We start from the raw sequence: 23,287 nt of genomic DNA on the forward strand, positions 1-23,287 counted from the left end.
CAACTGGTCAGTTTTATCGCACATCCAACGTCTTAAATAAATAAAACTGTGGCAGAATTTTTTTTTATTTATTCCACCCCATTTCGATTATTTTTCCTGCTTCCCCTACATCATATGCAATATTAAATGGTGGCGTTGGAAAGTACAACTCATCCTGCAAAAAAAAAGCCCTCATGGAGCGAGGAAACCGAAAAAGATATGGCTTTGGGAGGGCAGGGAGCGCAAAACGGAAACCTCCAAGGTAGAAAGGGTTAATAATAGTAAAATGCCAGAAGTAGCGGTAATAATAACGCTAGTAGTAATAATACATCGTATCTGCAATGAGAATTCCACTAGTACTGATCCCTGTGTCTGAACTCCGAGCAGGAGCTCCGCCGGTGACGTCACGACTACTGAGGGGAATTCCTGACTTTGGAACAGGAAGTGAAGTCTAACCACAACTAGTGTGAGGGGATAATGGGGGAAGGGGCCGCTGCCGTACGTGTGTGCCAGGACAGACAGTAAAGTGTTAAAGTACATACTATTAGCTGGCGGCATGGGGGACCTGCGCCCTGTCCGTCCCTCCTGGCCGGGGGTTGATGATGGTGCTTTCCACACAGCAGTGGAGGGAGGAGGCGTGTGACAGGAATGGGCGGGAGGAGGCGTGTGCTGCTGCCTGTGTAATATTCCGAACCGCAGCCAGAGGCTAGTCATAACTCAGATAGGGACGGTGTGAAGGAGAGGTGACTTGCTGCTAGCGCATCACAACACAGGTAAGGGGCTGGGGGAGAAGGAGCCATGTGTGCACTGGGTGCTAGACAGAGGAGGACTAGTGGCTAGTTCCTTGCAGGATATATGGAGTCGCTTGTCTGCCATATAAAGCCAGCAGATTGTCAGCTCAGCATCCTGGTTAGGGTCTGGCTACACTGTCAGGTTTTATGATGCAGTTATGGAAGCCAAAACCAGAAGTGAATTAAAAAAAGGAAAAAAAGTGGCGTGCGGCCGTGCTCTTAGGGTCCATTCACACGACCGTAATTTGGGTCCGCATTTGTTCCACAATTTGCGGACCCATTCGCTTTAAATGGGGCTGGAACGGATGCGGATCCACATTTGGGATCCGCATCCGTTTTTTTGGGATCCGCAATTCCGTTCCTGGAAAAAAATAGAACATGTCCTATTCTTGTCCGCAATTGCGGACCAGAAAAGGCATTTTCTATTATAGTGTCTGTGATGTGCGGATCCGCAAAACACTTACGGACGTGTGAATGGACCCTTAGGGTATATTCACACAGCGTCTTTTGCCGTGGAACTTTGGCGCAGACAGCTGCTCTGAAACTTCACTGGTGGCGCACCCGTGTGGAAAATTAATGTGAAAGGGGCCTAAAGGTTTTTTTGTTTGTTTTCTCTCTCAAAAAACACTGCAACCTTTTTTTCACAAGACAGGCAACCTTTTAATCAGCAGGATAAACCCCACCAGTCAATATGCCTTGTTTAAGGGTTGATCCTGCTGACACTCTTTAATAAATTTTCCCCTATGTGTTTAGACTATCTAAAGCATCTTCAGTTCAGTGATGGCGTTTTTTTTATATTTTTTCTTTAAATTCGGTTTATAGAAAACATAACATGCAACACCATGTAGGGTCCATTCACACGTCCGTAGTGTATTGCGGATCCGCAATACACCCGGCCGGCACCCCCATAGAGCTGCCTATTCTTGTCTTGACATTTCTATTTTTTGCGGAGCCGCGGCCCGGAAGTTCGGGGCCGCGGCTCGGAAATGCGGATGCGGACAGCACACAGTGTGCTGTCCGCATCTTTTCTGTTCCCATAGAGAATGAATGGGTCCGCACCTGTTCCGCAAAATTGCGGACCCATTTGCGGACATGTGAATGGAGCCTAAGGGCTCTTTCACACTTGCGTTCTTGTCTTCCGGCATAGAGTTCCGTCGTCTGGGCTCTATGCCGGAAGAATCCTGATCAGTTTTATCCTAATGCATTCTGGAGCGCCCCGGGAGCCGCACGGACTGTAAGTATACTGCTCCTCCGCTCCCCACTACTACTATGGCCACCAGGACTTTAATAGCGTCCTGGGTGCCATAGTAACACTGAACGCATTTTGAAGACGGATCCGTCTTCAAATGCTTTCAGTTCACTTGCGTTTTTTCCGTATCCGGCGTGTAATTCCGGCAAATGGAGTACACGCCGGATCCGGACAACACAAGTGTGAAAGGGCCCTAACACTTATAAAAAGAGGAAACATGAAATGTGTTAACAATCTGCTTGTGGGGGTCGGGGACATGGTTGCATCATGTGTGGGAATTCCCCAGCAGCTGTCTGTAGGGTGGGCGGCACCACCCCTTATACACCCCATGTGCAGACTACATGCACTGACATCATTGGCCGAGTGCTGCACTATAGGCCAGAAGGTGATCTGTGGGTCTCGCTGACCCAGCCATTTCTCTACCAGGGCTGTTCTATAGCTGTTGCAGTTCTTTTACAACAGTGGCTTTTAACCCCTTAGGCTAATGCTACATGGTGTCATGTCACAGAAAAGTCTCGGGACAAAAAAAGTGTGACTTGTCGGCAACTATTTGAAAACTGTGCTTTGGCTGTGAAAACACAGGTGAGTCTCATGTAGCTCGAGACTTGCATTAACCCCTTCAACCACCGTGACATACCCATACATCACGGTGCTTGAGGAAATGTATGGAGCAGGCTGCTGCAGTGAGCCTGCTCAATACACGGCGGGTGCCGGCTGTATCGTACAGCAGGCACCTGGCCGCAATGACGGGGGGCAGCGATGGTGGTGCTCTCCGTATTTTAACCCCTCAGAAGCCGCGATTAACGCTGATCACAGAATCGGCGGATGTGGCTCCCTCTGCCTTCCGATCAGAGCCCCTGCAGTGAAATAGCGGTGCTTTGATTGGTTACCATGGCAGGGTGGACGCTTGTGAATCCTGCCATGGTAGCATGTAGCATGTGACAATCCTGTTCACCGTAATAGATCTCTATCCTGAGGATAGGCCATCAGTATCTGATCGGTGGGGTCTGACTCCCCAAATCTCTGCTGATTAGCTGTTTGCAGAGGCTGCGGCACAGCGGTGAGCGTCCTCTTCCGAGGCCAGTGGCATCACATCCATCAGTCACATGACCTGAGCACAGCTCACTCCTATTCAAGTGATTGGGACCAAGGTGCAGTACTAAGCACAGCAGCTATCTAGTGGATGGCGCTGTGCTTGGTAAGCTGCAAGGAGGCTCTGGTAAATGCCTCAGCCTCTTCAAATACTTGACAGGTGGGGGTCCGACACCAGATCTAGTATTGATGACCTACCCTGAGGCCACACTAGCAGTGGTCACGCCGCCACTTCAACATCAGAGATGGATGGCATTTTGTTTTGTTCAGTTAGTTAAACCGCTCTGCCCTGCTCCTGATGAGCCAAACAGCAGCGAAATGCATACAGCTAGTGTTGATCGAGCACCGTAGTGCTCGGGGGCTCGGGCCGAACACATTGTGATATTCGGGTGCTCGACTGAGCACCCAATTATAATGGGAGAACCCGAGCATTAAAGGGCTTCTGTCACCCCCCAACCCCCAATTTTCAGTTTTTGACTTATTACAGCATAAGCAGATTCCATATATGTCCCTCTTACCTCGGGCTGTGCAGTAATTACAGTAAAAAACATACTTTTATTATATGTAAATTTCTTCACTACCGGCAAGTTGGGCGGACTTGCTGGTAGCCGCCGCATCCTCTGTTTGAAAAAACGACCCCTCCTCCACTTGATTGACAGGGCCAGCGAGTGCTCTCCTCCTCTCGCTGGCCCTGCCTGCAGCCTCAAATCCCGCGCCTGCGCCATACCGGTCGTCATTCGGCGCAAGCGCTCTGAGAGAAGGACGGCCGCTCCTTCCTCAGTGCGCCTGCGCTGATGACGTCAGCCCTACACCCGGAAGAGAGGTCTTCTCTTCCTGGTGTAGGGCTGACGTCATCGGCGCAGGCGCACTGAGGAAGGAGCGGCCGTCCTTCTCTCAGAGCGCTTGCGCCGAATGACGACCGGTATGGCGCAGGCACGGGATTTGAGGCTGCAGGCAGGGCCAGCGAGAGGAGGAGAGCGCTCGCTGGCCTGTCAATCAAGTGGAGGAGGGGGCATTTTTTCAAACGGAGGATGCGGCGGCTACCAGCAAGTCCGCCCAACTTGCTGGTAGTGAAGATATTTACATATAATAAAAGTATGTTTTTTACTGTAATTACTGCACAGCCCGAGGTAAGAGGGGGACATATATGGAATTTGCTTACATTAACAAATATAATAAGTCAAAATCTGAAAATTGGGGGTTGGGGGGTGACAGAAGCCCTTTAAACCAGGTACCCCCTGCTCTGAAGAGGAGAGGGTGCCTGGTTCATAAGAAAAGGTCAGAAATTGTTGGTAACACCACCGAAATGGTTCTGTAACAGCGTGGGGAGGATGTCTGGATGCATCTTGGACTCGCTGGTCGCTGCTGGGAACTATGTTGTCCGAATAGTACGTCACTTTTACATAATGACAATAATACGCACAAAACCAAGGGGGAAAAAATTGATTTTAGAGGAAAAAGTTATAGAAAACATTCTTTCCTGAATATTTACTTGTATATAAAGTGCAAGTGCTGCCAAAAATTACAAGGAAAAGGCACTCTGATACACCCTTAGTTACACATAAAGGAGGGCATCATACACACCCTTTAAAAATTATGATTGATGGCCTGCTGGTGACCCTTAAAAACATTAGGAGCAAGGGCCTGCTGATCTGGCCATCTAAAACATTATGGGCGGTGGCCTGCTGCCGCTTTGGTGACTCTAGTTAACCTGGGGCCGATGGCACGTCCCCGTGACGGCGACGATCCATTCGGATGTCTGGCCTATCAACGTTTGATGTAATTGTCAGCTCAAAACCATTGTAAACTACTGGTAACGGGGAATCAGTGTTTGATTCTGGAGAGGGAGAAATGTTAGACAGGAGAGGCCGTGCTGCCACTTTGTTGACTCTAGAAAACTTCTGCCTGATCGCACATCCCCGTGACGTGCACGATCCAATGGGATATCTTCCCTATTAACTTTCGATGTTCTTTTATGCGCCTAACATGGTGACCACCGGTAATGGGGAATCATTGTTCGATTTCGGAGAGGGAGCCTGATAAACGGCTACTACTTCAAAGCAAGGCAGCATGAGTTGCGGGCCTGCAGGTGAGATGACCCTGTAAAACATTATATGCGAGGGCCTGCAGCTGAGCTGACCCAGTAAAAGATTTTAGGTCTAAAAAAGATGGCACAGCGCACGCCTTCTCTTAAAACAGCTGATCAGCGGAGGTGCCGGGTGTCGGACCACAGCCGATCTGATATTAATGACCTATCCCGAGGATAGGTCATCAATAAATATAACTTGGACAACCCCTTTAAGGTTTTGGAATCGATAAACCCAACTTGCTTTTGTGGGCTGCATCAGTGGCGTATCTAGAAATGACTGGGCCCCACAGCAAATTTTTTAATGGGGCGCCATCCCACAGTAATTTTTTAGCGACCCCTTCCTTTCATGCTGCCCCCATTCCTGTGGCTAGTAAAGATCGCTCTCTCAGACCAGGGCCGGCAGCTGTTCCATCCGTTTTCTATACTGTCACTGTATATAATTTCATTGTGTAATACTGTTGAGGGGGGCCCTGACCAAATCCTTTAGTCCTCCTTCTCCTGGATGGGCCCCTTCTGGGTCAGGACCACAAAGCTGCAGCTTCCCCTGATTCCCCTATAGCTATGCCTCTGGTCTGCATTAATCTGCAGGTGACCGTGATACAGCTCCACAGATTCTTTCTAAACAATCTGTGGCCTCAGTCTTTTATCCAGACTCAGTCATTGTGACACTATGTGGCCTCCTTATGCTGCCATCTCCACGCCATGTCACCTTGCCACTCATTTTTATCACCATGCTGCTGCTTAAACGGCCTTAAAGTGATCACCAGGCTCACAATCTAATTAAGGTTTTACGCACAAAACCAAAGTAAAAAATCGACTTTATAGGAAAAATTGATTTAAAACCTTCTTTCCTGTATATTTACTTAAATATAAAGTGCAAGTGCTGCCAAAAATTACAAGGAAGAGGCACTCCGATACAACCTGTATATCACATAAAGGAGGGCCTCATTCACATTAAGTTGCGGTCCTGCAGGTGAGCGGACCCTCTAAAAAATTATATTCGAAGGCCATATATGCGACGGCATTATATGTGATGAATAAGCAATGCATGTTGATATGAGGGAAGAGGAGGAGGATGAGAAAAGGAATATTCAACCATATACCGTATTTTTCGCACTATAAGACGCACCGGCCCATAAGACGCACCTAGGTTTTTGAGGAGTAAAATAAGAAAAAAAATATTTTGAACCAAAAGGTGTGCTTTTGGTGGGCTTTGAACTAATGATAGCTTGTGGCTGGCACTGTTATGGGGGCGTCTGTGGCAGGCACTGTTGTGGGGGCGTCTGTGGCTGGCATGACACTGCTATGGGGGGATCTGTGGATTACAGATAAATAGCATCTTATGCTATTTGACATCCACAGATCCCCCCCATAACAGTGTCAGCCACTGTGAATGACCCCCAATACAGGGGGTGGGGGCTGGCATCTACAATAGTTTTTGAATGGCAGCGGGGGCCCAGTGCAGTCATTGTATTCCATTGCATCGGGCCCCGCTCACTGTACTAATGGTATCTACTGTAACTGCAGGCAGGCAATGGTTAACTATAGATATGTTCGATCCAGCACTGAGCAGCCTGTACTTACGATCATAGGAGGCAGGGCGGGCGGGTATAGCGTAACTTCCTACGTCACGTGCCTTCGCCGCCTGCTTCATTCATAAAGTGGGTGGAGCAAGCACGTGACGTAGGAAGTTACGCTGCCAGTGCCCCGCCCGCCCTGCCTCCAGGCTGCTCAGTGCTGGATCGAACATATCTATAGTTAACCATTGCCTGCCTGCGGTTACAGTAGATAGCATTAGTACAGTGAGCGGGGCTCGGTGCAATAGAATACAGTGACTGCATCAGGCCCCGCTGCCATTACAAAACTAAAGGCCGGCCCCCAGCCCCTCCTTGCTGATACACATGCCGGCTGCACTGTGCAGCTTGCGGTCGGCGGTGTATCAGTGTAAAAATGGCAGCCTTCGCCCCATAAGACTCACTGCCATTTTCCTCCCACTTTGGGGGGGGGGGGGGGGGGGAGTGCGTCTTATAGGGCGAAAAATACGGTACCCTTTTTTGTGGTGGAAGGGGTGCATGGGAATGCAGTCTATTAACTACATTAAAAACAACACATGTAAAGTGCCTTTATTTTCATCAGCATTCCTCTGGTGGAGTCGAGAAGTCATAGTCAATCCAGGCCTTGTTCATTTTTATGAGTCATCCTGTCAGGCTTATCTGTTATAATGCCACCAGCAGCACTAAATACACGCTCAGACAAAAAGCTGGTGGCAGGGCAGGCCAGCACCTCCAAAGTGTAAAGCGCAAGTTTGTGCCATGTGTCCATCTTGGACACCTAGTAGTTGTAAGGCACTGCGGGATCATTGAGGACGCTGACACGGTCTGCTAAGTACTCCTTCACCATCTTCCAAAATTTTTCTCTACTTGTGGCAGTAGGCCACACATCAGGGTGAGGGTGCTGGCGGGTTGTCATAAAACTGTCCCAGGCTTTGGAGAGTGTTGCCCTGCCTCTGTTGGAACTGCTGTGTGTTCCCCTTGTCTCCCCTCCTCGGTTGGCCAAGGAAGTACGGACTCTGCCGCCAGCGTTGTTGGATGGAGCAATTTTCCACCAAGGATCTTCTGGTATTGCACCATTTTGCTTGTCCTCTCCACCAGAGAGATGAGAAGTTCTCTTTGTAGCGGGGGTCGAGAAGGGTGAACAACCAGTGATCCGTGTTGTTTAAAATGCGTATAACGCGCGGGTCGCAGGAAAGGCAGCCTAACATGAAGTCAGCTATGTGTGCCAGAGTACCAACAGGCGAGACTTCGCTGTCGTCATCAGGAGGATCACTCCCGATCTCCTCATTCTCTTCCTCCTCTTCTGCCCACCCACGCAGAACAGATGGAATTAAACTTCCATGGGTACTACCCTCTGTAGCTGAGGCAACGGTCTCCTGCTTCTCCTCCTCCTCCTCCTCCTCTTCAGCCTCCAATTCGCGCTGAGAAGACGAACTGAGGGTGGTCTGGCTATCATCAACCTGTGTAATGTCTTCCCCCATTTTCACATGCACAGCATCGTCCTTAATTGTGAGCAGCGAGCATTTGAGAAGACACAGAAGTGGCATGGTGACGCTGATAATAGTGTTATCGCCGCTAGGGTTGTTGCGGGTATCGAAATTTCGATACCCAATCGATACTTTTGTCCCGGTATCGATACGATACCGGGATTTCCGTTTTTTCGATACTGGGCTGCGCTTCTGCGCAGTCTAGTATCTCTGAACATGAGCGCGCTGCTATCGGCGCGCTCATGTTCTCTCTCAGCAGCACGGGGAGAAGGAAGCTGTCCTCCCTCCCCCTGTGCTGCTGCCGCTGCCACCAATGAGAAGAGAGGGGCGGAGGAGGGGCGGCAATGAGAAGAGAGGGGCGGAGGAGGGGCGGCAATGAGAAGAGAGGGGGTGGAGGAGGGGCGGCAATGAGAAGAGAGGGGCGGAGGAGGGGCGGGCGCACTGCGCCACCAATGATAGGATTACTATCGGAGCGATGGGAGGAGACATCAGCTTCACTAGTGGGCGTTCCTTTTCCCTGCGCTGCGATTGGACAGCGCTACAGCCAGGGAGAAGGAACGCCCACTAGTGAAGCTGATGTCTCCTCCCATCGCTCCGATAGTAATCAGCAGCATGTGGAGCAGGAGAGGAGACAGTAATGGGGCACTGCGGGCGAACGGAGCGGCGCCCAGGACTAAATGGTGAGTGCTGAGACATCGCTGGGCGCCGCTCTGTGTGGCCTGATAGTGAAAGTCTGGACTCATATACAGTAGTCAGTCTTTAACACATACAGGAGGCGGGTGCCGGCAGCAGAATCGCATTGCCGGCACCCTGCCCCTGACAGGGAGCTGCGATCAGCGGCAGTTAACTGCCGCTGATCTGCTAGTACCCGCCTCCTGTATAAAGGGGTAAAATCATTGGTGGTGCAGTGCACCCCCTCCCCCTCAATCCCCCCATCCCATTAAAATCATTGGTGGCACAGTGCGCCGGCCCCTCTCAACCCTCCAGTATTAAAATCATTGGTGGCAGTGGCCACAGGGACCTCTCCACTCCCCCTCATTGGTGGTGCAGTGGCAGCTTCTGATCGGAGCCCCAGCTGTGTAAGCCTGGGGCTCCGATCGGTTACAGAAGCCCTGGTTGCCATGGTAACATCCCTGATGCTGTGTGCACAAAGCACAGAGCAGCAGGGACAGTGTGGAGTCCTATTCACCCTGATAGAGATCTATCAGGGTGAATAGGAAAAGGGATGAAAGATCCCAGGTTCTAGCCCCTAAGGGGGGAAATAGTTATTAAATAAAAAGTGAAAAAAAAACACTAAAATATGAAGTATAAATCACCCCCCTTTTCCCAATTTCACATATAAAATATATAAATAAACATATTACATCGCCACGTCAGAAAAGTCCAAACTATTAAAATATAAAAAAAAAATCTAGGTGGTGAATGCCGGAACAGAAAAAATAAAATAAAAACTGCGCGATTCGCCATTTTTGAAAATGAGGAATGCACGTGGCTTTTTTTGTTTATTTTTTTCGCGTGGTATCGAATGGTATCGAGTATCGCAATACTTTTTCATGGTATCGAAACCGAATCAAAAATTTGGTATCGCAACAACTCTAATCGCCGCTCACCATCTGTGTTGATTCCTCAAAGTTGCGTAAAACCTCACAGAGGTCAGACATCCATGCCCACTCCTCGCTTGTGAATAGCGGAAGCTGACTGGAAAGGCGAAGACCATGTTGCAGCTGGTATTCCACAACTGCTCACAAAGCCTAGCCAACATGTGGAACGTAGAGTTCCAGCGCGTGCTCATGTCGCACAACAGCCGGTGAGCTGGCAATGTCAAGCTCTGCTGCAGCGTTGACAGACCGGCTGAAGCTGTCGGTGACTTGCGGAAATGTGCATACACGCGGCGCACCTTCACCAGTAGCTTAGGCAAATTGGGGTATGTTTTTAGAAACTGCTGAACCACAAGGTTAAATACGTGGGCAAGGCATGGGATGTGTCTAAGGTTGCCCAGCTCCAAAGACGCCACTAAAGAAGTCACAACCATGCCTGGTTCTAGGTTGAGTGGTGAGAGCCACAGCTCAGTCTGGTCTCTTATCCCCTGCCACAGCTCTGCTGTGGTGTGCTGTTTGTCACCTAGGCAGATCAGCTTCAGCACGGCCTGTTGCCGCTTCCCCACTGCAGTGCTACATTGCTTCCAGCTACCGACTGATGACTGACTGGTGCTGCACGCAGATACTTCGGAGGTGGAAGTGGAGGAGGAGGAGGAGAAGTGGGGTTGGAGCCACTAACTTAGGTGGTGGCGGAAACCCTGATGGAATTGGGGCCCGCAATCCTTGGCGTCGGTAGCACCTGTGCCATCCCGGGGTATGAGTCGCTCCCGGCCTCCACAACGTTCACTCAGTGTGCCGTCAGCGAAATGTAGCGTCCCTGGCCGAAAGCACTTGTCCATGTGTCCGTGGTTAAGTGGACCTTCCTAGTAACTGCGTTGGTCAGGGCACATGTAATGTTAAGGAACACATGGTGTAAGGCTGGCACGGCACACCTTGAAAAATAGTGGCGGCTGGGGACTGCGTAACGAGGGACGGCCACCGACCTCGGGCTGCGGAAGGCCTCAGTGTCCACAAACCTAAATGGCAACATTTCCAGGGCTAGTAATTTGGAAAGCTGCGCATTTAGTGCTATGGCCTGTGGCTGGGTATTTGCGCTTGCGTTCAAATGCCTAGGGTAATGACATTTGAACTCTGTGCTGGGACTTGGATGTAGATGTGGTCGCTGATGGTGCTTGCAAAGGTCCAGGTGCAGGGCGGGAGGCATCCGGACCTACGTCTTGGACAGGGGATTGGCCAGCACGTAACACAGGGGAAGAGGAGGCAGTGGTGTGACCCGCAGACACAGATTGTGGACCCAGGCGTTCGGCCCACCTATTACAGTGCTTTGATGCCATGTGGCGGATCATGCTGGTGGTGGTAAGGTTGCTGGTGTTCACGCCCTGGCTCATTTTGGTGTGGTACAGGTTGCAAACTACTACTATTTTGTCGTCCGCATTTTCCTCAAAAAAGCGCCATACTGCCGAACACCTACCCCTTGGCAAGGGATATTTACGCAAGGGGGTGCTCCGTGGAACAGTTGCGGGCCTGTTCGGTGGTGCCCGCCTAATACCTTTTGTCACCCCACTGCCTCTTCCAGCCTGTTGCAGTGCTGCAGATCCCTCCCCCTCTGTACTGCTATCCTCACTCTGCTTGTTGCCACCTTCCCAGGTTAGGTCAGTGACCTCGTCGACCAGCACCTCATCTTCCACTTCCTCACTCTGATCATCCTCCTGATTTGTTTACCTAACCGCAACCTCAGTGCAAACTGCAAAGAAAAAGGGGGTCAGTCAGCACATCCCAATGCGCAGGGGCACGTTGCTATGGCTGAAAACAACACTGTAAAACAGCTCTCTGCAAACCCAAATAAAGTACAAAAATGCATAATAATTGCTAGTGCTATACTTATAAATTATAGATGTTGACAAATACATTTTGTAAAAAAAAAATTCAGCCCGTCTGCCGCACGTCAAGGCGATCTCTGTAAGACTGGTTCCTAACAGTAAATTCTACCTGTTACAGTTGTGTTCAAAATTATTCAACCCCCACTGAAATTGAGTGTTTTGGCCAGTTTGACATTGATTTTGATCATTTCAGTCATCTTGTTTACAATTAAATCAAAGAGGCACTTGTAAGTCAGACAAATATAACATAACATTTATAATGAAATAACCACAAATGTCTTTTCTGTGCTCACATCATTATCAGTTTTATTCAACCCCCAAGTGACATTCAATCTTAGTACTTAGTACAACATGCTTTTCCAGTTATAACAGCTTTTAAACGTGAAGCATAGCTTGACACAAGTGTCTTGCAGCGATATACGGGTATCTTCGCCCATTCTTCATGGGCAAAAGCCTCCAGTTCAGTCACATTCTTAGGCTTGCGCGCTGCAACTGCTTTCTTTAAGTCCCACCAAAGGTCTCAATCGGATTTAAGTCTGGTGACTGCGATGGCCACTTCAAAATGTTCCAGCCTTTAATCTGCAACCATGCTCTAGTGGACTTGGAGGTATGCTTGGGATCATTGTCCTGTTGAAAGGTCCAACGTCTCCCAAGCCTCAGGTTTGTGACAGACTGCATCACATTTTCATCCAATATCTCCTGGTACTGAAGAGAATTCATGGTACCTTGCACATGCTGAAGCTTCCCTGTACCTGTAGAAGCAAAACAGCCCCAAAGCATGATTGACCCCCCCCGCCATGCTTCACAGTAGGCAAGGTGTTCTTTTCTTCATAGGCCTTGTTCTTCCTCCTCCAAACATAGCGTTGATCCATGGGCCCAAACAGTTCTAATTTTGTTTCATCAGTCCACAGAACACTATCCCAAAACTTTTGTGGTTTGTCCACATGACTTTTGGCATACTGCAGTCGACTCTTCTTATTCTTTGGAGACAGCAAGGGGATGCGCCTGGGAGTTCTGGCATGGAGGCCTTCATTACGCAGTGTGCGCCTTATTGTCTGAGCTGAAACTTCAGTACCCACATCTGACAAATCTTTTTTCAGTTCCTCAGCAGTCACACGGGGACTTTTCTCCACTTTGCGCTTCAGCTAGCGCACAGCAGTCGAAGTCAGCATCTTCTTTCTGCCACGACCAGGTAGCGTTTCAACAGTGCCCCTTGCCTTGAATTTGCGAATGATGCTTCCTATGGTGTCTCTTGGTATGTTTAACATCTTTGCAATCTTCTTATAGCCATTGCCCTTCCTGTGAAGAGAAATCACCTCTTCTCTTGTCTTCCTGGACCATTCTCTTGACTTCACCATGTTTGTAAACACACCAGTAAATGTCTAGAAGGAGCTGAGTATCACAGTCCCTTTAAATCTGCCTAATTGGTGCTTATTATGCTTGATTGCTGCTCCTTGACATCCACAGGTGTTTTCAATACCTGATCGAAAACACTTGAATGAACCTCTGTTCTTAAGAGTGGTAGTCTTTAAGGGGTTGAATAATTGTGTCAATGAAGAAATCACAAAAAAAACATTTAATACTGTATTACAAAAACAATTGATGTCATTTTAGTTGCATTTGGTTCTTTAAAAAGTCCTTGTAAGATTTCATTCTGAACACAATTACAAATGTACACTAAATTCCCTAAAACCCTTTACAGCATTGGGGGTTGAATAATTTTGAACACAACTGTATATTTGAGTTTTTCACACAACACAGGCCCCATAGAAATGAATGGGTCTGCGTGAAAATCGCAAGCAAGTGCGGATGCGGTGTGATTTTCACGCATGGTTGCTTGGAGATGATGTAAGTAAATTGATAAGTCAATTTACTGCATTATTTTCCCTAATAACATGGTTATAAGGGAAAATAATAGAATTCTTAATACAGAATGCTTACTAAAATGTGGCTTTAGGGGTTAAAAAATTAACTCCCCTCATCCTGTTGTTCGCACAGCTGGCATCATCTTCTTTCTTCTTCTTTCAGGACCTGCAAAAGGACCTTTTGACTTATTCGCGCTCACCATGTGGTGAGCGCGGTGACGTCAGCGCAGGTCCTGCTGAATGAAGATAAAACGCATTGCACCTGCGCAATAAAAACTGAACATCGGAATGCAATCACAGTCAAAACTGACTGCAATTGCGTATCTACTCGCACAATTTTCCCTGATCGCAGACGCAATGCATCCGGACCTAATCCGGACACGCTTGTCTGCAAGAATCATTCCCTTCCTAATCCACACCTAGATATTTTGAGTGGCCTTTTACCTTTTTCCAGTAAATGGTGAGATGATGGGAGATAACCATCTCGTCGATCCTATAAAACCTTTTACCATGCTTAACAGGCTTATTGTTGCTTCTTACCATGTTAGACCTTTTCCATCCAGGGAAGTACTCCACAAAGCTGTTGCGAATATAATTAGAATCTGTGATTAGAACAAACTCTTTAAGACCAGAATCGATAGCCATTTGTACGGCTTTATACACAGCGGTAAGCTCTGCAACCTGGCTACTTTTGGAACCAATTTTGTATCCGACGGACACGTCTGGGAATGTGTTATTCCACACGATTCCTATACCTGCAACGAATGTACGTTCAGTTCCTATATTGGTATGGAAAGAACAGCCGTCTACATATACACATGGTAATGATTTGCAGTATTCTTCTTCATAAGACTTGTATGGAGATGAAGATTGTTCTTCCAGGAAATCATTTTCTGGTGATTCACCTTTATGTCCTGCATTGGTACAATCGTGAAGTTCAGCTAATCCTTGAGCAACTGGATTCTTATTTTGTTTGTACCTGATTTCTGTCAGCGCAATTCATGCACTTCTCATCTTGTTTGTGTGGGGCCAAATCAATTAGAAGTATAAGTATGTGTACACCATACTGCTTTTATAAGACCAGACACACTAGGTGGTTTCATGAAAGCATCTTCTCATCTTCCCTGAGCCATGGTAGAAGAGGCGCCCTTTATTCACATTACATTGACTTAAATAGCAGACATGACCTCACAAAAGGCGTGTTCCTTAAGAAGAGACTATTGGCTCCTTAACCTGATAGGAGTGGTTTCGGCATCTTCAACTGAGTTCATAGGTATATTTGAAAATTGTAATGTAATCCCCATTTTCCCCCTCCCTTATTGACCTACTCATACATATGGTTTGCGGCCATCTAGTGGAAAAAAAAGTGTACTACAGAATGTTCACACCACATTATATAGAGATATAAAGCCCATCTCTCACATTTCCAATGGCCACCCCATTAAGGACATCGTCCAGGCGGCTATCCTGCCGTTTGATAAATTCCCATCCTTGATTCTATCACTTTGCAAATATTGCAGTGGTTGGTGTGCAGTTTCCACAATGATCTTTTCGCCTTGGATAATATTGCCCAGCCCACACAGTTGACAGTAATGTTTTTTCAGTCATTGAACTTTACCTCAACCGGTGACAAGGACTTGCTGGCATAGGCGATGATCTTGTTCAGGTTGTCCTGTTTTTGGAAGAGGACCGCACTCATGCTTTTGTCGGTGAAGCCTGTTTCAATGTAAAAGGGTTTTCCACCTTCTGGATAGGCAAGGCATGGGGCCTGGATAAGTCTGGCTTTGAGCTCGTTCACAGCTTGCTCGTGACGCTCACTCCATTCCCATTTCACTCCTTTCTTCAGCAACTGCAAAAGAGGTTTTGTAATCTTGTTATAGTTGTCTATGAACTCACGTGAATAGTTCATCATGCCTAGGAAGGATCTCAACTCTTTGGATAGTTCCATCAGCAGTGATTTCTTGACCTAGGAAATTAACTTTGGTACGACACCACAGCCTTCTGTAAAGAAAGTTTCACACCAGCTTTTCTCAGTTGGGTTAGTACATGCCTCAGTTCCGCAATATGTTCCTCAAAAGTTCTGCACATAGGATAAGGTACCTCGTTCAGTGGCATCAGGCATCGCCTTATGCATGAACACAGCAAATTCATGACCCGCATTTATGTACCCGAAAGGTAATCAGGTCCATGCATATTGTTGTTTTCCAAATGTAAAGGTCAGTTTTTATTGATCCCTCTCATCCACTTTAATCGTCCAATATCCTTGCGCACAATCCAGAGCAGTGAAAATTTTGGATCCCTGTATTAGCGCCAAACTCTGGTCAATATACGGCATGGGCCATCCGGACAGAGACGAAACTGACCATTGGGTTTGAGAATCCCAAGTATAGGATGGTTGAACGAGCTGCGCACCGTGCGGATGAGTCCTCGCTTCTCCCAAGTTCTTGACGATTTCCGATAGCGACTCGTAAGCTGCCAGCGGAAGTTGGTACTGTTTGACATATACAGGGGGTGCATTGGGATCCGTCTGGATTTTTGCAACGTGGTAGGTCAGTTTCTCTAGAGCCATAAGAATCCTTAGCAAACATGTCCTGGAATTCTGCGAAGAGCTCCTTTAGCCGTTGACGCTCTGACTCCTCGGAACATGCGTCGGCTGTAGAGATTTGCTCTTCCACCTGTTCCTGAAATTCTGGAAAGATTTAATGTTGACTTAACTCATAAGCTTCTTCGACCTCACTAGTTAAATCGTTTTGAGTATTGCGTACTTTCTCCTTTCCTTGTTGGCATGAGTCGTACTCCTTCTCATTGATCTCATGGTTGAAAACCAGTGATGATTCTTTTATGTGGCATGTACCTTCTTCAGAACTGAAAGGATAAGCAGAGTGGATAACCCCTCAGGTGTTGAGGAAAAATGTTGTTCCACTACCTGTTCTTCTGTCAAGTATTTGAGGAATAAGTCCAATTACATTATTTTGGAATCCAAATGTATAATACTCTGAATCCATAGCCAGACCAATTATGGTGTCTTTTTGTAGATATATTATACCATGGGAAGCCATATTATGAATTACCATATGCATTGGATCTTGATGGATATTTATCACAGGAGTGGGCCTTACCTTCAGGCCGAGTTGCTGCATCCGGTTAGACAAACAGATCATTGCATCTGCATTATTCAGTCTTTGTCCCTTCTTTGCTTGAATGGGAAGAAGAAATGGTTTGCATCCTTCAGGGATTTTAAACTCATCAGCAACCATGATACTCACGGCATAAGGCATCTGTTGTCCCCATTTCAAGGCTTGCCTTTCATCCTGGAATCCCTCCGGGTCTCCAGGTAATCTGGACCATAGAGTATTGTTGACCAGATCAATCTGCACGGCAAATCGGTGTAGAAGGTCATTACCTAGATACATCTGGTACCGTGGTTCATTCAACATGATGAATAAATGTTCCGTAGTCTTATCGCCTATGGAAATAGACATCTTGCAATCACATTATGACTCTGTGAATCTCCATCCAAATCATTAACCCATTGGTCCTTTGGAGAGGAAACCTTAATCACTTTAGGGTTAGCGACCTGTTTCAAGAGACTTTAGCGTATTTTACCTGGGCCATATTGTTCACCTGTACGGGAATCAATAAGTTATCTCTAACCTTCTCAATCCGTACCATAGATTGAGTATGCTTGGTCAGGTCCACAACTTCGTAATTTCCTCCTTTTAAGAGAAATGGTTAATGTATCCCTATCCAAGGTTACCTTTTCAATTCTGTCTTTTTGGATGGTTATGGTATGGGCGGCACCGTTGACGGCTTACTCGAGTTCACCATTTTTCAGGATTGTGACATCCGGCGTTTGATTGTTCCTAAAATAAACTTCTACAACGTTGCCTTTCTTCCATCACATGACAACTACGTTGGGGTTATGCATTACAAGAGTACTCATTGGCAATGGGTGTCTTCACCTGAGTCCCAGACTACTTCATTGATTAAGTCTACTATGGAACGCAATCTTTTCAGTAGGTCGATTCCGATGATCAGCCGATCATAGGGAAGGTCTACAGTCAATGGGGGATGTCTAATTACTTTCTTGCCAACTGTAAATTTTAACCATGATGTACCTATTACCTTCAAAGCGTCTCCGCCTACACTTATCAAACAGCCATCAAACGATTTCAATCTCTGATTCTTTGCTGTCACATACAATACCTGTTGGAAATAACTATATGACAATATAGTGGCTTGTGATCCTGTGGCAAGTAAACCTCTGATCGGCCCGATAAGCTCATCTTTGAGATAAGAATCAACAAAATATCGTCCTTCAACCTGAAATAAATCGCATAAGAAATTAGGATGTTCACTTATTTGATGCTTTTTGAGGACTTGATCCTTTTTCAGCGATGCGACGTCTGGTGAACCCTGTACATTCCTGCTGCACGCAGGAGCAGGAGCCCCCACCTTTGGGGAAAACTGGATCACACCACAGCTTACAGACGGCAGCTCGCAACTGGACGCCGAGATGATAGGATCACTCACTGAAGAAGACACACTAGTGCACGAATCGACATTAGACCGCAAGATAGACAACATGTTAGATATCTCCTCCTTTGCCTCAATTTTAGGGTCAAAAACGTTGCAAGGCAATATAGGATTAGGCATCACGTTAGATTCTTCTACAACCATCTCATCTGCATTATGGGGCTGAGCTGGGACCTGCAGTTGCCCCTAAAAAAAGACTCCGGCTGTTTTCCAGTAGACATGTGGGGTATTTTACTAACGATCTCACTTAATTTGGCCACTTGATCTGCCAACTGATCAAATCGATTGTTTGATTTGCGCAGTTTGGTCTTGTGGTGTGCCCTTGTTAGAGGTGGGTGACTGACTTCTAGGTGAAGTAGGGGGTTCAGGCCTACTTTCCTTGTGTTGTCTGGGCCTGTTTTAGCGCCTGTATTCCTGGGGACCCCTATTGTAATATTGGGGATGGTAGTTAGACCTCCCAGCACCGGAGTTATCCCCCTCTGGCCCATTCGGGCTCTGAGGTTTTGTTTGCTTGGGTCCTACCTGTTGTCGCTGGGTTTGTTGGACAGGTCCTGTAGACTGAGGGTACTTGTGTGGCTGCGTTTCAAATTTCAAGCTAGGGTTTCCGTTTTGTTCTGGGGACTTTTTATATCTCCTCTCACCTGTAGCGTGGCATTCACTGATGTTATACAGTGAAGTGGCAGCAGTCGCCAACCTATCCAAGGGAGCTTTGAGATCAAGATCTCTAGCTAGGCTAAATTTAATTTGCATGGGCATTGCACCATAAAGCGTAGGATGGGACCTATACGCTAACCCACTGAGCATTTTTCTTTCTAGAGACCACCTCAGCATATGTCGGTTGTCTGAAACTCTCATCCTCCTTATGGGCAAACTCATGCCTGCGCGGTAGGGAATGAACCACACGCTTTCCCACATCACGGTCACAATCCCTCACTCTCCGATCACTTCCATTAGACCCACTTGGCACAGGTGACTTAACCCTAACATTCCTCTCCAAAGGAAGGTGTGGGGGGACATTTCTGTGACCTTTCGTGTCGCTAGCGCCTTGTAAGGCGGTTACAGCTTGACACACCTGACTTAATTGGGTTAAGGCCTCCTGTATAATCATGCCATCGCTCTCAGGTGGCATAGGGTCTCGGATGGAATCCGCTTTAAGAGCATGTGGTGACGACATATCTGCATTTTGGGGTATGAGAACTGGAGGGTCTGGAGATCCCTCATGATCAGACAGATCACTTTCAACATTGACTACAGTGTGGCTTGGTTCGTTAATTTGCTGCAGATTGCTAGAACGGAGGTGCAGCTTCTCTTACTCACTTTTTTTAAATTTGTGATTTGGCTGTGATCGAGCTCGCATTTTAAGTCCTCGATCGATGCCTTTGCAGATTCTAATCTCTCTTCCATATGGGATACATATGCTTGCATTTTCGTTATATGCACATGTCTACTCTCTGAGAGTATGCTGACCTCTAATAACATGTACAGAATTGATGGCAACATCTTTTTAAGAGGTGTTGATTTTTACTGGTGGTATTTTTAGGCACATTAAGATAAGTTGGATGTCTCCTGACTGCCAGGTGGCGTCCATACATCCACACATTCTCTTGGCTTCTGCCTGCAACTCACTTATCCATGCAGCCACATCATGATCCAAATGTGAATTTACATATTCAAGAACGTTGTGGATTAACTGCTCCGGGCTAGATGGACTATCTCCTGTTGCATCACCACTACCAGCTTCACTACCGGCTGCACTCATTTTCCTACAACAAAGTTAAACACAGATCTATGAATAATCTGGTTAGCCAAGAAAAGAATGGAACATTTTACTATTTGCACAAATAATCAAAGAATTAACTCAATCTTGGTGGGACCATTTTATGTTGGGAATATAAAGCAAATGAGATAGAGAGAGATATATATATATATATATATATATATATATATATATATATATATATATAATCTCTATCTAATCAAAAGAAAAATTATTCAAATTATATTGATCCACGAGGTGGACATATTGACACCTCAAAAAGAGTTCCATCGAGAACCTAATTATTTTGTGCAATTAGTAAGAACAGGGTACAAGCGTCTATGCAAAAATATAAATGATTTATTATACAATCAAAAATTAATCAATGTAAATTTCAATGATATGCAGTACCCAGAATTCGCAGCTAGATGGTGCCAACAAAACACTATTACAACCAAAACAAGAATATTATGCAATGAGGCTTTCAATTTCTGCTGGTGCTTCATCTAGGCCCACAGTAACATCTCTGCCTATCTATATGGGTTCTCCTTCCCTATTTTAATAATTATCTAATAAAATAATTTTCCGTTCTTCCAGGCAGTGATAGTATCCTGAAGATAGGTCATCAAAGCCTGTGCCTTCTCAGGGATCGCTCCTGTCACTGATAGCTTGCTCCTCACTCCTGCCCTTAGTTGGATTTGATCCCAGTGTTGACCACTGAGCCTCCTATAATATCACATAATTTTTTTACATTTTACTATTTATTTACATAACGTGTATGTGAGTGAACCATGACCCAAGATATGGCAATATCAGCCTTTTGTATAGTTGCTATTTATGATTTGTTCTCTTATCAATTTGGTAAGTATTCAACTTCATAAAACAAGTTTGTTTAGTGACCAGTGATAAGTATGTAAATGTATATTCTTATTGGTTTTATCAATTTCCTGTAGGAATGGCCTCCACAGGCGGGGACAATAATGTGGACACAGAACAGACTTTTCCGTGTTTGCTCATGAAGCTGTACCATCCTCACCAAGATGACAGAAGAATTTTTAGTGCCATTGAATTGGGCAGAAAATACGAGATCCGAGCCGAGGAGGTGGTTTCCTTTGGACGGGACGTTAATTGCTGTAGCTTCACCTTGCTACAGAACAGAGTCTCCCGCATGCAGTTTGCTTTGCAGTTCTTCAAACCATTCAATAGTTCAGCATTGTCTTTTGAGATAAAAAACTTAAGCAAGAAAACCAAACTCTATGTTGATGGATGGGAACTGAGTTACCTCAATAAGGTCGACCTTCCTCCAAAGTGCATGGTTCGTTTTGGGGAATTTCAGATTCTGATTGAGACTGAAGCCGGAGAGTCAGAGGACAAATTTGCAGTCTACTGTGAATTATCGCGTGTTTCTCTTGTACAAGAAACGGGCCATCCGGTGAAGCAATCCATTCCTGAGTCAAACCATCAGCCTTTTAGTGTCCCACCAACTCCTCCCCCAGTGGAAGATGATGAAAACTATGTATAAAAAGGTTATTATCCATGTGTATTACCATTTTATATACAAATACATGAAGAACAGATGAAATAACGCCACCGTAGCCTTGGTGTAAAAGCCGCACTGCGGCCATCTTGTTTCCAAAGACTTCTTCGTATGATACGGTGTCTCAGGATGAAGTTATTCTCATAAGACACTCTATTAAAGGGGTGATCCCACGAATTTAAATTCTCTTTAAAACTCTTTCACTTGCATGTTTGGAGGACTTTCTTTCCTTTCTGTGGGCGGCCTACATCTCCCAAGATGCATTGCAATTAGCTATTGTTAACCCCTGCCTCCCTAGCATACAAAATAGTCCATCACAAATATTTCTATGAATTTAGAAATGGGTATGAATGAAAGAAAGGTGTGTGGACGTCTTCACCTGCTTCTCTATGAGACCACTACCCCAGGTCTGAGAGGAGGAAGGGAAGCTACTGCACGTGTTAATCTACAGCTGGGGGCGCTACCAGAGAGGGAAATGTACATGGGAAATAATATATTTGAATGCATGTACCGTATTTTTCGCTTTATAAGACACCGTTTTTTTTGGGGGGGGGGGGGGGGAAGTGCGTCTTATTAAGCGAATGGTGCAATTTTTACATTGCTGACACTGATACATCGCCGGCAGCTATGCTGCACAGTGCGGCCTGCGATGTACAAGTTACAGTTGAGCTCTATCACGCGGGGTGGGAGGAGGGGCTGGAGGCCAGCAACTACTGTTGCACTCACGGTGGGCCTGGTGCAGTCACTGTACTCCATTACATTGGGCCCCGCTCACAGCAGTCTTCATATGTAAAGTCTAGTCATGTAATCCTCAACCAGTGGGTGGTTCTGCTTTGATAAACTACCGTAATCGTCTGAGTAGTACTCCCTATCAAACTAGCAGGCCGGCAGCGTAACGTCACTCGGTCATGCTCCTCTTACTTCATTAATGAAGCTGGCAGAGCCAGAGCGTGACTAAGTGAGTGACATTATGCTGCCTGCTAGTTTGATAGTGAGTACTACTAAAGATGATTACGGTAGTTTATGAAAGCAGAGCCACTGGTTGAGGATTACATGACAAGACTTTACATATGAAGACTGCTGTGAGCAGGGCCTGGTGTAATGGGTCACTATTTACACAAGCACATAAGAAGACACAGGGGGGACCCGCATAAGATGCATCTTATACTGGTCCCCTCTGTGTCTTCTCATGTCCCTGTGTAAATAGTGACCCCCATAACACCATGTGTCATCCACAGATCACCCAATAACAGTGTTATCCACATCCCCCCCATAGCGGTGTCATCCACAGATTCCCCCCCCATTAACAGTGCATCGTTCACAGATACCCCCATAACAGTGCTTCGTCCACAGATACCCCATAATAGTGTCATCCACAGACCACCATTAGTTCAAAACCCACCAAAAGCACACCTTTTGGTTCAAAATATATTTTTTCTTCTTTTCCGCCTCAAAAACCTAGGTGCGTCTTATCATCACGTGCAACTTATAAAGCGAAAAATATGGTATTTTGCAATAATACTAAATTTTAAATACCCTGTTCATTGAATAATACTGTTGATTGGATAACACTTTGAAATATATTACTTTGTACTGTGAGATGGCGCCATCTAACTGGATTATATTACTGTGTATTTAGAAGATATAATTGTACAATTTTCTTATAATCTGCTTATGCGGATGGAAATATAGAGTGCACTACTTTGCTACCTCGGCCACCCCTATAACGACTCCAATTTTAAAATGGTTGTCCCATTACAAAAACGTATCTCCTGTCCCCACTCCATTTTAAGCCTCATTCACACGTCGGTGTTTTGGTCAGTGATTGTGAGCCAAAACCAGGATTCGAGCCTCCACAGATATAGGCCTCTTGCA

General features: G+C 46.3%; 2 protein-coding genes across 3 annotated transcripts in view; one reads left to right on the forward strand and one right to left on the reverse strand.

Moving 5' to 3' along the window:
- The window catches only part of ALPK1 (alpha kinase 1), a 172,850-nt gene extending 172,241 nt beyond the window's left edge, over window positions 1-609 (reverse strand). The window contains exon 1 of one of the 2 annotated variants that reach the window (XM_040418354.1): window positions 522-609. The gene's annotated coding sequence lies outside the window, so the exon portion shown is untranslated. The remainder of the gene's footprint in view (window positions 1-521) is intronic. The other variant, XM_040418355.1, reaches the window with a different exon arrangement.
- Window positions 610-612: 3 nt separating this feature from the next.
- LOC120989911 (TRAF-interacting protein with FHA domain-containing protein A-like) lies at window positions 613-22,125 on the forward strand. Its single transcript, XM_040418361.1, has 2 exons — window positions 613-752; window positions 20,829-22,125. The coding sequence occupies exon 2, from the start codon at window positions 20,831-20,833 to the stop codon at window positions 21,395-21,397; it is 567 nt and encodes a 188-aa protein (XP_040274295.1). The 5' UTR covers window positions 613-752; window positions 20,829-20,830; the 3' UTR covers window positions 21,398-22,125.
- Window positions 22,126-23,287: the final 1,162 nt, after the last annotated feature.

This window comes from Bufo bufo, chromosome 2 (genome assembly GCF_905171765.1).
Source record: "Bufo bufo chromosome 2, aBufBuf1.1, whole genome shotgun sequence".
Lineage (NCBI taxonomy): Eukaryota > Metazoa > Chordata > Amphibia > Anura > Bufonidae > Bufo > Bufo bufo.

Coding starts and splice junctions, on each gene's coding strand:
- LOC120989911 (XM_040418361.1), top strand. CDS start 20,831: ATGGCCTCCACAGGCGGGGACAATAATGTGGACACAGAACAGACTTTT.